A 12,142-nucleotide genomic window follows, 5' to 3' on the forward strand; every position below is an offset into this window, starting at 1 on the left:
AGGTGAACCAGCTGGGAGGGTTGTGCACCCCTACTCCACAGAGACAGAAGTGCCCAGGACCCTTCCAGACCTCACCCTATAGACCTCTTTGTCTGGCTATTCATTTGTATCCTTTATGATAAGCCAGTAAATGTAAGTAGACTACCTTCCTGAGTTCTGTGAGCTGTTCACAAACAAATTATCCAACCTGAGGAGGAGGTCATGGGGACCCCCGATTTATAGCTGGTTGATCAAAAGTAGAGCTGGCTGGAGATCTGCAACTAGCATCTGAAGGAGAGGCAGTCTTGTGGGACTGAACCTTTAAGCTGTGGGTCTGCGCCAACTCTGGGTAGTGTCCGCATTGAATTGAACTGAATTGTTGGACAACCAGCTGGTGTTGGAGAATTGGTTGGTGTCAGAAAACACCCCACAAACTGTAATTAGGGAGCACGTTCAGTCCTCTAACTTGGAAGGAGAAATTAATAGGTTTAACATTTCTGCTATCTTATGAGTGAACTTTCTCAGAAGCTTTTAGTGTTTTAACCCAGAGAGGGACTAATGGTGGAAGATTCAGACATGGTGACTAGGCTTGGTTTAGGGCAAGGGAAGGACGTAACACGTCAGAAATTTCCTCACTTCAGCAGCTCCTAATGTGCCTCTCTCTAGGGCTGACCATGATCCTGCCTTCTTACTCAGGAAGCGTGGGAATGTTCTGAATCATCTCTGTCCTTTATTTCTAAATCCTGCTTCATTTCCCCCACATTCTTTCCCTAGTCCAAGGGTTAGTCATCTTTTGTGTCGACTACTACAAGCCCCTCCTGATATCATCCTCAGCTCCTAACACCCCCAAATTCTTGCCGAAGATGTTTCTATCTCTTCCTATAGTTAGATTGCCTTCCCCCTTAGCATCCTGGACTTCCCCGTGGTAAAGAGAGCACAAGGTATGCTAGGGCCCAAGGCAGGAAGATCATTCATTCACCACGTACTTGTTGACTCCTGATGTGATCCAAGTCCTGTGGGATATAGAGATAATTTATGACACAGTCACTGTCTTCATAGAGCTCAGTCTATGGGGGAACAAAATCAGCCAAGGACAGTAAATCCCAGTAAAATCTCTCATGGAGATAACACAGACCACATGTGATCCCAAAGGAGGGTGCCTCCTTGAGGTCACAGAGTGTTAAGGAAGGTCTGGGATGGGTGGGGGAAGTGACAGGTGAGCTGAGATTTGAAATTTGAATAGGAGGCCTCCAGGCTGAAAATTTGGATGGGAGATGCATTCTAGACAGAACAACACATGCAAATCATGGAAGTGAGAGATGGCGTGCTGTGTGTGTGTGTTTGGTGTGGGCAAGACTTCGACTAAACGGAATGACCCAGGGGCAGAGGCTAGTTCTGCTGATGTCAGGCCATCATCCCTGGTCCCATAGGACAAACTTAAGAGTGAGTCAGCCTGGCCCTGGAACAGGGTGTCACAGGCATGATGTGGTACAGCCAAGAGCCTGGCAAAGGCAGGTCACAGCCCCAGTGGAATCCACTGTTTTTAGGATTAAAGAGATAGTGTATGCCAAGTACCTGGCTCAGAGTAAGCACTCAATAAATGGGAGCCATGATGGTTATTATTATTGAATTGCATTGTTAGTGTCACAGAGGGAACTGGCAGACGCTCTGTGTGGAAGAGGCCCTAAAGAGGATCTCCTAGAGAACTGTTACATCTGGGCTGAGACTTTGCGGGGCTGGTTCTTATTCTTTTGTGGGAAATATACTCTTTGGAGAATCTGATGAAACCTGTGGACCCTTTCCGCAGAAAATGACACATCTGCTCAGATGAAGATTTGCATATTATTTCAGGGACTTCACAGACTCCTGGAGGCCTGTCTAGTCACGGAACCTGGTTGGACACAGCTGTTACTCGCCAAGCATGGCTGAGAAAAGTTCCCACTGTTATCTCAGCTTATTATTCCAGGTGAAAACCTCAGCTCATATAATTTCTTTTTTTTTAATTTTTAAATTAATTTTTATTGAAGTATAGTTGCTTTACAATGTTGTGTTAGTTTCTGCTGTGCAGCAAAGTGAATCAGTTATACGTATATATATCTCCACTCTTTTTTAGATTTCCTTCCCACTTAGGTTACCACAGAGCACTGAGTAGAGGTCCCTGTGCTATACAGCAGGTTCTCATTAGTTATCTATTTTATACATAGTAGTGTATATATGTCAATCCCAATCTCCCAATTCATCCCACCCCCCATAATTTCAACTCTACGAATATTCTGTGTGTTTTAAAATACCAAGTGGTTGGGACTTCCCTGGCGGTCCAGTGGTTAAGACTCAGAGCTTCAAATGCAGGGGGCACGGGTTTGATCCCTGGTCGGGGAACTAGGATCCCACATGCCGCACGACACAGTTAAAGAAAAAAAAAAAAAAAGCACAACTAAGTGGCAAAAAATAAAATAAATAAAATAAAAGTGGCGGCTGACAAGTGGGTGGAGGATGGAGACCAGTGAAGAGACCATTCTGACAGTCCAGGGAGAAAACACGACTGGCTTCAGAGGCATGTGTCCTCTGCAGTCACACAGGGCCCTCCCTGTGCTTGGTTTTATGGTCTGCTGTGTCTTCCTTCCTAATGAGCCTTAAGGAGTCTTGCATTTTCATTTTGCACTGGCCCCCACAAATTATGTCGCCAGTCCTAGGAGAAATCATGCATTCGAGTGCTTACTCTGTAAACAGCGCGTAAGTGGCAGTGCTGGAACTGGAATCCAAGCTGCTTGGGTCCAGAACCATGGGTCTTAATCTATGTCATACTGTTTTCTGAGTCCAGAGGGCCAGTGAGAGCTGAGAAGAAGGATAAGAATAAGAAACATTGTTTCTTCTGCCAGAACACTATTCTCCATGCCTTGGCCTCTCCTTCCCTCCTACTGTCTTCTCAGTATCAATGCCATGTCCTCAAGGAGGCCTTTTGGGGTCTCCGGACCTGAGTTACGGCCCCCTTATTCTTTCACTTTTTATTATCCTTTAAGGTACTCATCAGACTTTGTCATTATTTATTTGCATGTTTTCTGGTTTTAATGACAATTCCTCACTAGACTATTCTCTCAGTGAGTGCAGGACTGGTTCATCCCCTTATCCCCAGTGGAGAGCCTGGTAGGTAGTAGGTATTTCATAGATAACAGCTGGAAGGTAAGTTCACAGAATGTACTGACAGGTCAGATGGGATAGAGGAGCCCGGGAGATTGCCGCAGGGATTCCCACCTGAGTGATGCTAATCCCTATATAAGACGTTAGGAGTGGGGCTGGGATGATTCAGTGGACTGGGGATGTGTTTGACAGCTTGAGTGCTTTTGGAGGGGGTGCCTTGAAGAAGGCAGTCTTCTACTGGCAAGCCCTTCCTGACTCCCTCTCCAATGCAGCCTGGGTGAGGGGCTGGCCACAGCCCCCTGGGCAGACCATTGCCATCAGGAATCTCCTGCTTATGCCCCTGGGGGTTGCCTGTTCCCTGGCCTGGGAAGCTCAATTGGTTCTGGAACAGTGTTGCTGGGCTCATCTCTGGGTCATAGGGCTCCCAGGGGTGTGTATGCAGTCAGTCGGGGCTCAATAAATGCCAGTAGAAGAAAAGAGGGAAGGAAGAACTCAGGAGGGAAGCTGGGATGGGGAGCAGATCTGGGGAGTGGAGTGGAAATAGAAGGCCAAGGTTGGAGCCGCCGGGCCCTAGGGACGAGGTGGACAGAGGAATGCTCCAGCACCCTCGGGAGGCCAGGCACAGAGCTAAGTGCTTTATTCACCTAACTGCATTTCATCTTTGTGGCAACACTGAAGCAGTCATTATTATTCCTATTTTGTTAGGAAAACGGAGGCCCAGAGAGGTGACGTGATTTGCCCAAGGTCACACAGCGAGTGAGCAGTGAAGTCTGGGTTTGACCCAGGGCCATCAGTCCCCAAGCCTTCACTCTTCCCACTTCACTCCTGCCTCTCGCCCCTGCTCTCCGCTTCCCTCCCCCTTCTCCACTCCCTCCGTTTCCTCGGCCGCCCCGCCCCGCCCCGCCCCGCCCCTCTCCTCCCCTCCTCTTCCCTCCCCTCTTTCCCTCCTTCCCTACCTCTCGGCGGCGGCGGAGCCACGTGGTGGGGCCGGGAAGCCGCGGCCGCCGAGCGCCCGGGCGGCTGCCCCTGCTGGGCAGTGCTGTTCTGCGCTGCGCCGCGCTCGGTGCCTGCGCTCCCCACTCCGCGCTCCCCGCCAGCCGCCCCGGGGCGGGAGGCGCGCCTGGCGGCCGGCCGGCCGGCCAGACAAAGGAGGCGCGGCAGAGCCGGCGCGCGGGCGGACGGACCATGGACTCCGAGCGCGAGCGGCCGGCCGCAGCCCTGAGGACCCGGCGCTCCCGGGCCCGGCCCTAGGCGCCCGGCCCCGCCGCCCGGGGCGCCCAGCTGGGAGAACGCGGAGCCCGCGCGGCGCGGAGGAGGCGGCGGCCGCCGAGCTAGAGGGGCGCCGCGGCGAACGGCGCGCGCGGCCCCCGGAGCCATGGGCAAGTGCAGCGGGCGCTGCACGCTGGTCGCCTTCTGCTGCCTGCAGCTGGTGAGCGCCGCGCGCCCGGGCTGCCGGGCCGGGTGGGGCGCGGCGGGGCGGGGTCCCGGGGCGTGCGGGTGGGGTGTGTGTCTCTGTCTGTGGGTCTGGGGCGAGCGCCCGGGTTGGGGGGTGGTCTGGAGTCACGAAGCGGACGGGCGGAGCCTGCTCGGGCTGGCCCGGCTGTCTCTTTGTGTGCACTTCTCGCCCGGCGCTCCCCGGTCCCCGAGTGCGTCCTGTGCGCGAGTCCCCGGCCCGCTCCGCGCCTGGGGCTCGGCGCGTCTCGCCCGCACTGTACGAGCGGCCTTCTGTTGGGGATATGCGCTGTGGGACTGTGGCTCGCCGGGGTTTGGGGGTGTTTCCGAGGCTGGTGTGTGGATCCGTTGAGGTCACTGCCGTGTGTTTTCCTCTAGATCACTCGTTTGCGTGGGTCTCAGCCTCTGGTCTCCGCCCCAGTGTTTCTCACAAAGTCTCTGCTCCTGTGTGTGTGTCTCTCCTGGTTCCTCCTTGGTATGTCTCTAGATCTCTGACCATTTCTGGTCCATGTTCATCTGTGTGTGTCGGGATCATAGACTCCAGGAACCGTTCACTCCTTTGTGCTCTTCCTGCCTCCCTCTATCCTCCTGACTGGGCAGGCCTGGGAATGGAGAGCCCCTCCCTGGAGAGGGTCACAAGGAGCTACCAGGTCCTGGGCCAGTCTGACCAACCAGGTGCGGGATCGCCCTCCCTGCTTGGGCTGAGGCCACAGGCATTCTGTCAGTCACCATTTCCACCAGAGTTGGGGGGGGGGCGGGGGGGAGGCAGGCTCCTCTGCCTGGGCTGGCACTGATAGGGGTGGGATACTTGGGTGCCCTGGGGAGGATGGGAGCATCTGGGGACACTATACCTAATCCCAGCCCAGGGAACTCAGGTTCTTGTCTCAGGGAGGCCAGTGGAGTGAATTTGGGGGCTGAAGGGGACCAGCTCTGCCCTTCAGTTCAGACTCGGGCAGGTGAATTTGGGAAGGTGTTTAAGGAGAGGCCAGGATCTCCTGCCTACCCTAGAGCTGAGGCCCAACAACTGGGGGCTTTGGGGGCAGAGGTGCATGGGGACCTCCATGGACGGAACTCAGGTCTGAGTCTGAGTTGGGGTAACCTGAGCCTCACTGATGCCTGACTCCGTGATCCGGGTCTCCACTTTTGCCTGCATCCATTGCCCTTCCTCCACCACAGGTGTGTACAGTAACGCAGAATGAAGCTTTGAGTGTGGCTATACAGACCTCCTCGTTCATCTTTTTTCTCTCCTCTTGTGGACCCCAACCCCAAACTTGCATCCACAGACCTGCCCTCTTGGGCAGCGGGCGAAACAGCTGGGCCCTGAAGATTGTAGCCCTGCTCCCAGCTGTGGGCTGCAGGGCAAGTGACTTCCCCTGGCTGGGCCATCTTAGTCGGCCTCTCGGTAAATTCCTCATCCTTGAGTGTGGCAGAGGGGATTAATTAAGATCAGGTAGAATGGAAACTCCAGAAGGGCAGAGATTATCTTTCTCGTTCCCCCTAAATCCCCAGCAGCTGGAACAGTGCCTGGCACTCCATTAATATTTGTAAAATAAATGAGTGAATCAGTTATTTGGCAACTCCAGGCTCCCAGTTCCTCTTGATCTCCTTTGAGGAACATAAAATGCCAAGAAGTGTTGAAACTTTCCAAGGAATTATTTTTTCTGTGTAAATTTTAAAATTTTAAACTAGGACTTTTTTTTTAATTAGAAAAGTAACACACATATTATAAAATGATTAAATCAATAAATAACCAAACAGAGCAGAAGTTAAAGACGTTTCCTTCTATGCCCAGTCCCATACCCCAAAGGTAAGCACTATTAACAGTTTGGCCCACGGTCATTCTCTGTTGATGATAATAACAGTGGTTAGCTTTGGGGAGCACTTACTAGGTGCTAGGTACCCTGTAAGCACTTTTCCATGTATTAACTCATTTAATCCTCCTAACAACCCTAGGAAGTAGCTTGCCCAGAGTTCTACAGTTAGGGGCCAGGCTGTGAGGCCAGACAGCTGACCAGCATCCTCTGTTGCCTTCTTAACTGTAAAAGTAGTTCTGGCTCTGATGAGTCAGGGGTCCCTTGGGAGGTGCTTCCTACTCTATAGAGAGATGAAGGCGGCGAGGCAGTACCCCTGCCTCTCACTTACCTGCCTCCATAGCTCTCCCCAGCTCAGCAAAACCCACCCTTCCACTTAGAGGGCTCACCAGCACAAGGGGCTCTGGAATTAGACAAGACCTGGGTGGGATTCTGATCCTTCTACATCTTGGCTGGGTGCCTTTGGGCAGCTTGTGAGGGTTACATGACATAATTTGGGGAGGTGCTCTGAGGAGGGACTTGAAAATGGGTCTCTTGGGTCTGTTGTTCTGTCTGGTCCGATTGCAGAGTGGGTCCCTTCAGCTGTCGCTAACCCCCAGGAGCCTTCGCTGCCTGACAGCTTTGGTAATGTGCTCCCGGCTGCTGGAATTCACCAGCCTGACATCATCCCAGGGAGAAGGGAGCCTGTTTTCTCATCCAGTGGACAGGGGCAGAGAAGGAAGAGACTGTTAAATGTTTCTCAGCTGAAAACTTTAGAAGAGGAACTGTGTCGTTTTTCTTTCTTGTGTGGGGCTTGATGATTACAAGAAAACAGCTCAGTTCTAAACACTGTTCTATAGTTGGGGTAGACTTGCTTTGGGTGAGGGAGTATGATGTGAGGGTGCACTGGAGGGTGGGAGAAGCAGGTGGGGGCTGGACCGTTCAGGTGGACAAGTAAAGGGGACAAGGCTCTGGAGTTTGACAGGACAGACGTGGGTTTGAGTCCTGGCTCTGTCACTTCCTAGCTGTGTGATCTTAAGCAAGTTGCTTAGCCTCTCTGAGTCAGTTTTGTCATCTGTTTAATAGAGATGATAGAAACAGTTCCCAAGTCTTAGGGTTGTTGTTAGGATTAAATGCATATAGCTTAATGCAGATGAGCTTAGCACTGTGCCAGGCACAGAGTGAGCATTCAATAAACTATAGTTTTTTATTGTTATTATCTTAATGATATCTACCCTGGTATGCTTCCCTGGAATTGTGACCCAGACATATCCAAGTGCCCTCCTGCACTCTTCCTTTGTGGGAAGCAGCAGGTAGTTGGGCATGGAGCTAAGAGTCAGGAGGCCTGGATTCAAGCCTGCTTCTGCCACTGACATCCTGTGAACTTGGACAAGTCTTTTCCCTACTGCAAGCCTTGGTTTTTCCCCATCTGTAAAATGGGAAGAACCACTGATCTGTGTCTCTAGGGTCCTGCCAGTTCTGCCCATCTGGGACCCTGGGAGGATGTCTGGACTGGCCTGGAGGTTTCTGTGTGTCTCAGTCTAGTTCGACTCTGTAGAACGTCTAGGGTCCCTTGCTTTCTCCCTACTTGGTATATCATCTTAACATTACTAATGCTATTCACACCCTAATTTTTATGTGTTTCCCTTTTCCCTCCCCTGTCCAAACCCTGCCCTTCTTTCCTGGTCCACCTCCTTCCTGAAAGCTTACAGGCTACTCTATTCCTCCAGTAAGAGGATGAACCAGGGAGATTTGCCCAAGGGAATCATCAGTTTCTTCATCATCACCATGATTACTCTCATTTCTGGAGTTCTGTGCTAAGCACTTTATATGTATAACCTCATTTAACCCAGTGAGCTTACATATGTAAAGTGCTTGGCAAAGTTGCCTGGTACATGTTCAGTGATCGATAAACGTTAGCTATTTTACGGTTTTTATCCTTCTTATTTTTATCCTACAAAATGGGATAGATGTTTTTATTAGCCCCTTTTTCTTTTTTTTTTAATTAATTAATTAATTAGTTTGTTTTTTTATTTTTGGCTGTGTTGGGTCTTTCGTTGCTGCGCATGGGCTTTCTCTAGTTGTGGCGAGAGGGGGCTGCTCTTCGTTGCGGTACGCGGGCTTCTCATTGTCGTGGCTTCTCTTGTTGCGGAGCCTGGGTTCTAGGTACGCAGTTAGCCCCTTTTTCTGATGAGGAAACTGAGGCTCAGGTCTCTAAGCTAGTCAGTGACAGCACCAAGATTCACGCGCTCTTTTGCCGGAGCAGAGAGCCACCCTCTCCGCCCTATGTCACTCTGCTGCTCACGTTTAAGCAGCCCCTGACCTCAGACAGGTCTCTTCACTGCTTCAGGCCTCAGTCTCCTTATCTGAAAACGAAAATGATACTGTTTCAATAGGATCACGCACATGCCTGGCACCATGAGCCAATGAGTGGTCAGTGATACATCACTGCCATGACTGTTCTTGTCCTGGCTCTGTGTGACCTTGGACACATGCATTCGCTCCTCTGGGCCCCAGTGTCTTTCCCTGTCAAAGAAAAGGAGTCATCCTTACCTCTCAGAGTTAGAAAAAGGGCTTAGGCAGCTGCCATGCACACAGTAGGTACTCAGAAAACACATCGGTTTCATTCTTTTCCCCTCTGGAAAGCTCTTTGCTTTCTGGAAGATGGTGGGTGAGGGGGGAAATATGTTGCTTCCTGCTGAGCTGCGAGTAATGGTGTGAAACGTGGTCAACCTGATTGATGTCGTTATTAGCAGCAGCGGATGGTGAAGACATGAAGATCGGAGGGAGCTAGGCTCTGCAGGGGCCTGCGCTCAGAAGCAGCTGCATCTGCAAGCTCATGGCTTCCTGGGGAGGGGCTGGCTCTGCTCTGGGTGCTTCAGGTCCTTGGGCCGGGCTTCAGAGTCAGAGCACGAAATCGTCCAGGCCACTGACCCTCTTTGTTCTTTATACCCTTTTGACAGGGTAGGGGCTGGGGTGATCAAGTCCCTTTTGCAGATGGACAGACAGAGGCCAAACTGCCCTCAAAACCTTTATGAGGTGGGCAAGGTGGAATGGAGCAGGGCCCCCCCCACACGGCGGGGAGGTGCAGTGGATGGCCCTGGTTCTGCTCCTTTGCAGGGGTGGTGGCTGGGGGATTTTGACATAAGTACCCCATAAATGGCAGCTGCTCTGACATCTGGCACAGAGGGGTGAAGGACCTCTGGGATCAGGCAGACATTGCTGCCTTGCTTTGTGACTTCCAGAAAGTCCCTTACCTTCTCTGAGCCTCTGCCTCTTTCCTGTAAAGTAGTCAGGACAACAGCTCCTACCCCATGGTAGTTTGGGAAGGTTCCCTGAGATGGTGCCCAGACAGCACTGGCCCAGGCAGTGCTCCCTGCGGCTGGCTGTTATTTGCCTTGCAGTTTGGATAAGTCACTTCAGCCCCCATCTCTGCCTGGATTAGAGATTTTAGCGACCAGACTCATACCCATAAACTCTTCAAGTCTTAGTTTCTTTATATGGAAAACGAATGGTTCGGTGGGAAATAATAACAACAACTTCCTTTTATTTGGTGTCTGCTATGAACCAGGCACTGTGCTTAAGTGCTCTATATACCTTATCCTTTGTTACTATCTGGCTTATCCATGGCCACATAAATAGTAGGGACAGAATGAGCATTCACGCATCAGGACTCCACTGCTTCTACCTTGCATGCCCTATTGCTCCCCCGTAGGATTGTGGCGATGCTGGATGTGGAAACCGATGGAGAAATCTAAATCTTTCTTTATCCATAAAGGGTTGTTACTAGACGCCAGACCTTCTGAGCTGCTTATTCAAATGCTAACCCCATCCCCCGTCCCCATTTCTCCTCACCCCAAGACCTGTGTTGGGTTTAAGGGAACTGTGACGCAGGTTAAGAACAAGTTATGCGGGAAAGAAATTAACCTGTATTGAAGACTTGTCAGCCCTCATAACAACTCTATGAGATAGGGATGGTCTTTATACCCATTTACTGATGGGCATACTGAGGTCAGAAGAATGAAGTGACTTGTTACCAAGGAAACAAAAGATACAGTCTAGGCTTCACATAAATGATCACAGGGAAAGGATTTGAGAACAATTGCAAAATCTAGACCAAGTGGAGATGGTCAGCTCTAATGGTTGAAGTCTCTTTTCTCATCTAGTTTCAGGGAGGAGTAGGTGATAGGAGAGCAAGATGAGACCAGAGATGTGCTTTTAAAAGCTAACTCCTGGGCTTCCCTGGTGGTGCAGTGGTTGAGAATCTGCCTGCCAATGCAGGGGACACGGGTTCGAGCCCTGGTCTGGGAAGATCCCACATGCCGCGGAGCAGCTGGGCCTGTGAGCCACAATTACTGAGCTTGCGCATCTGGAGCCTGTGCTCCACAACAAGAGAGGCCGCGATAGTGAGAGGCCCGTGCACCGCGATGAAGAGTGGCCCCCGCTTGCCACAACTGGAGAAGGCCCTCGCACAGAAACGAAGACCCAACACAGCCATAAATAAATAAATAAATAAATAAATGAATGAATGCTAACTCCTGGCCACAGCAGATGGAGCTGGCTTTGGTCTGGGGAACCCCAGTCCCAATGCTCTTGGTCTCCCTGCTAGTCCTGGAGAGGGAGAGGGATGGTGATTCGGAGACTGAGGGAGAGCCTCAGGCAGCAAAACACGCCTCTCTGGGACATGTGCTCCTGCCAGCAAGTACCAGGGTTTTGGAAGAGCGGTTACTGTGGTTGCAGGTTTTAATGGGTTACTCTGGCCTCCTGGTCCCTGCCTTTCAGAGCAGCTGGTACATCCAGAGGCAGGGAGTTCGACTGGAAAGAGCTTGAGCTGTGCAGTCAGGCTGGGGTTTGAGTTCCATCTCTGCCTCTTTATAGCTGAGTGACCTTGGGCAAGACACTTAACCTCTCTGAGCTTCCACGTGCATTTCTTTAAATCAGGATACTAGTAATCGTCCTCAGAGAAGTGTCCTTCCCGGAGGTAAGATATGCTGAGTAGGAGCTCACAGAGGGTTCACATTCTTGAATGCCCCGTAAGTGAGACAGCAGGTTTTATGAACATGAATATCGTGGGATGGGAAATGGACATGTCCTTTTTTTCAACCAGTTGAAGGCCCAAGTTGAAGCAGAGGTTCTGCTAAACGTTTGTGGCCTTGGCCTTACTGTCCCTCTATCTTCTCTTCTGTAAAATGGGAATAATAATCGCACATCCTCATGGGACTATAGTAAGGGTGACCTGAGATAAGGCAGGGAGAGCTCTGGGCACAGAGTCCAGCGCTCATTCAGAGGAAATCAGAGAGGAAGCTTGGCTCTCTGTGTCCTCTGTAAAGGGAGAAGGTTGGACTCATCATCTCAAAGGACTCCTCCAGCTCTGACTCATCAGTGAGTTCCATCCTTTCCCAGGAGGAGATCAGAGCTGCTGCCACATCAGCCCACCTTGCTGCAGGCAGCGATGACTGATGGGAGTATCAGGCTCTGGGGAGAGGAGGAGACTCCTGCCTCCAATGGCATGCCTGAGGCTTGACACCTGGGGTGCCAGGCTGTCAGGGACTCAGGTGACCTGTTCTTTCCTCTGTCTGTTTGAATGAGTGTCGGTACTATCCCCATCCCAAATGCCCACATGGCATATTTAGTTGTAAGATCAAGTCTCAGACCCCAGAGGTTCAGAGCAGGAGGTTCTAACCCATCATTAACCCCTGACCCACTACAGGGGAACTTCCTGACCCCTAGAAAGACAAAATATTGTTGGGTAAGAGAGTAGGCTTTGCCATCAACTAACCATA

The 12,142-nt window shown here is 51.3% G+C and overlaps 1 protein-coding gene across 4 annotated transcripts in view; it reads left to right on the forward strand.

Moving 5' to 3' along the window:
* The first annotated feature begins 4,045 nt into the window (after positions 1 to 4,045).
* Positions 4,046 to 12,142, forward strand: part of NKAIN1 (sodium/potassium transporting ATPase interacting 1) — a 42,731-nt gene continuing 34,634 nt past the window's right edge. Inside the window, exon 1 of one of the 4 annotated variants that reach the window (XM_082343901.1) lies at positions 4,046 to 4,546. In XM_082343901.1, the coding sequence (XP_082200027.1) occupies positions 4,493 to 4,546 (54 nt within the window). In that variant the 5' untranslated portion in view covers positions 4,046 to 4,492. The remainder of the gene's footprint in view (positions 4,547 to 12,142) is intronic. The other 3 variants (XM_082343903.1, XM_082343902.1, XM_082343904.1) reach the window with 3 other exon arrangements.

The sequence above is a fragment of the Balaenoptera borealis genome (genome assembly GCF_965194805.1).
Source record: "Balaenoptera borealis genome assembly, chromosome: 1".
NCBI lineage: Eukaryota > Metazoa > Chordata > Mammalia > Artiodactyla > Balaenopteridae > Balaenoptera > Balaenoptera borealis.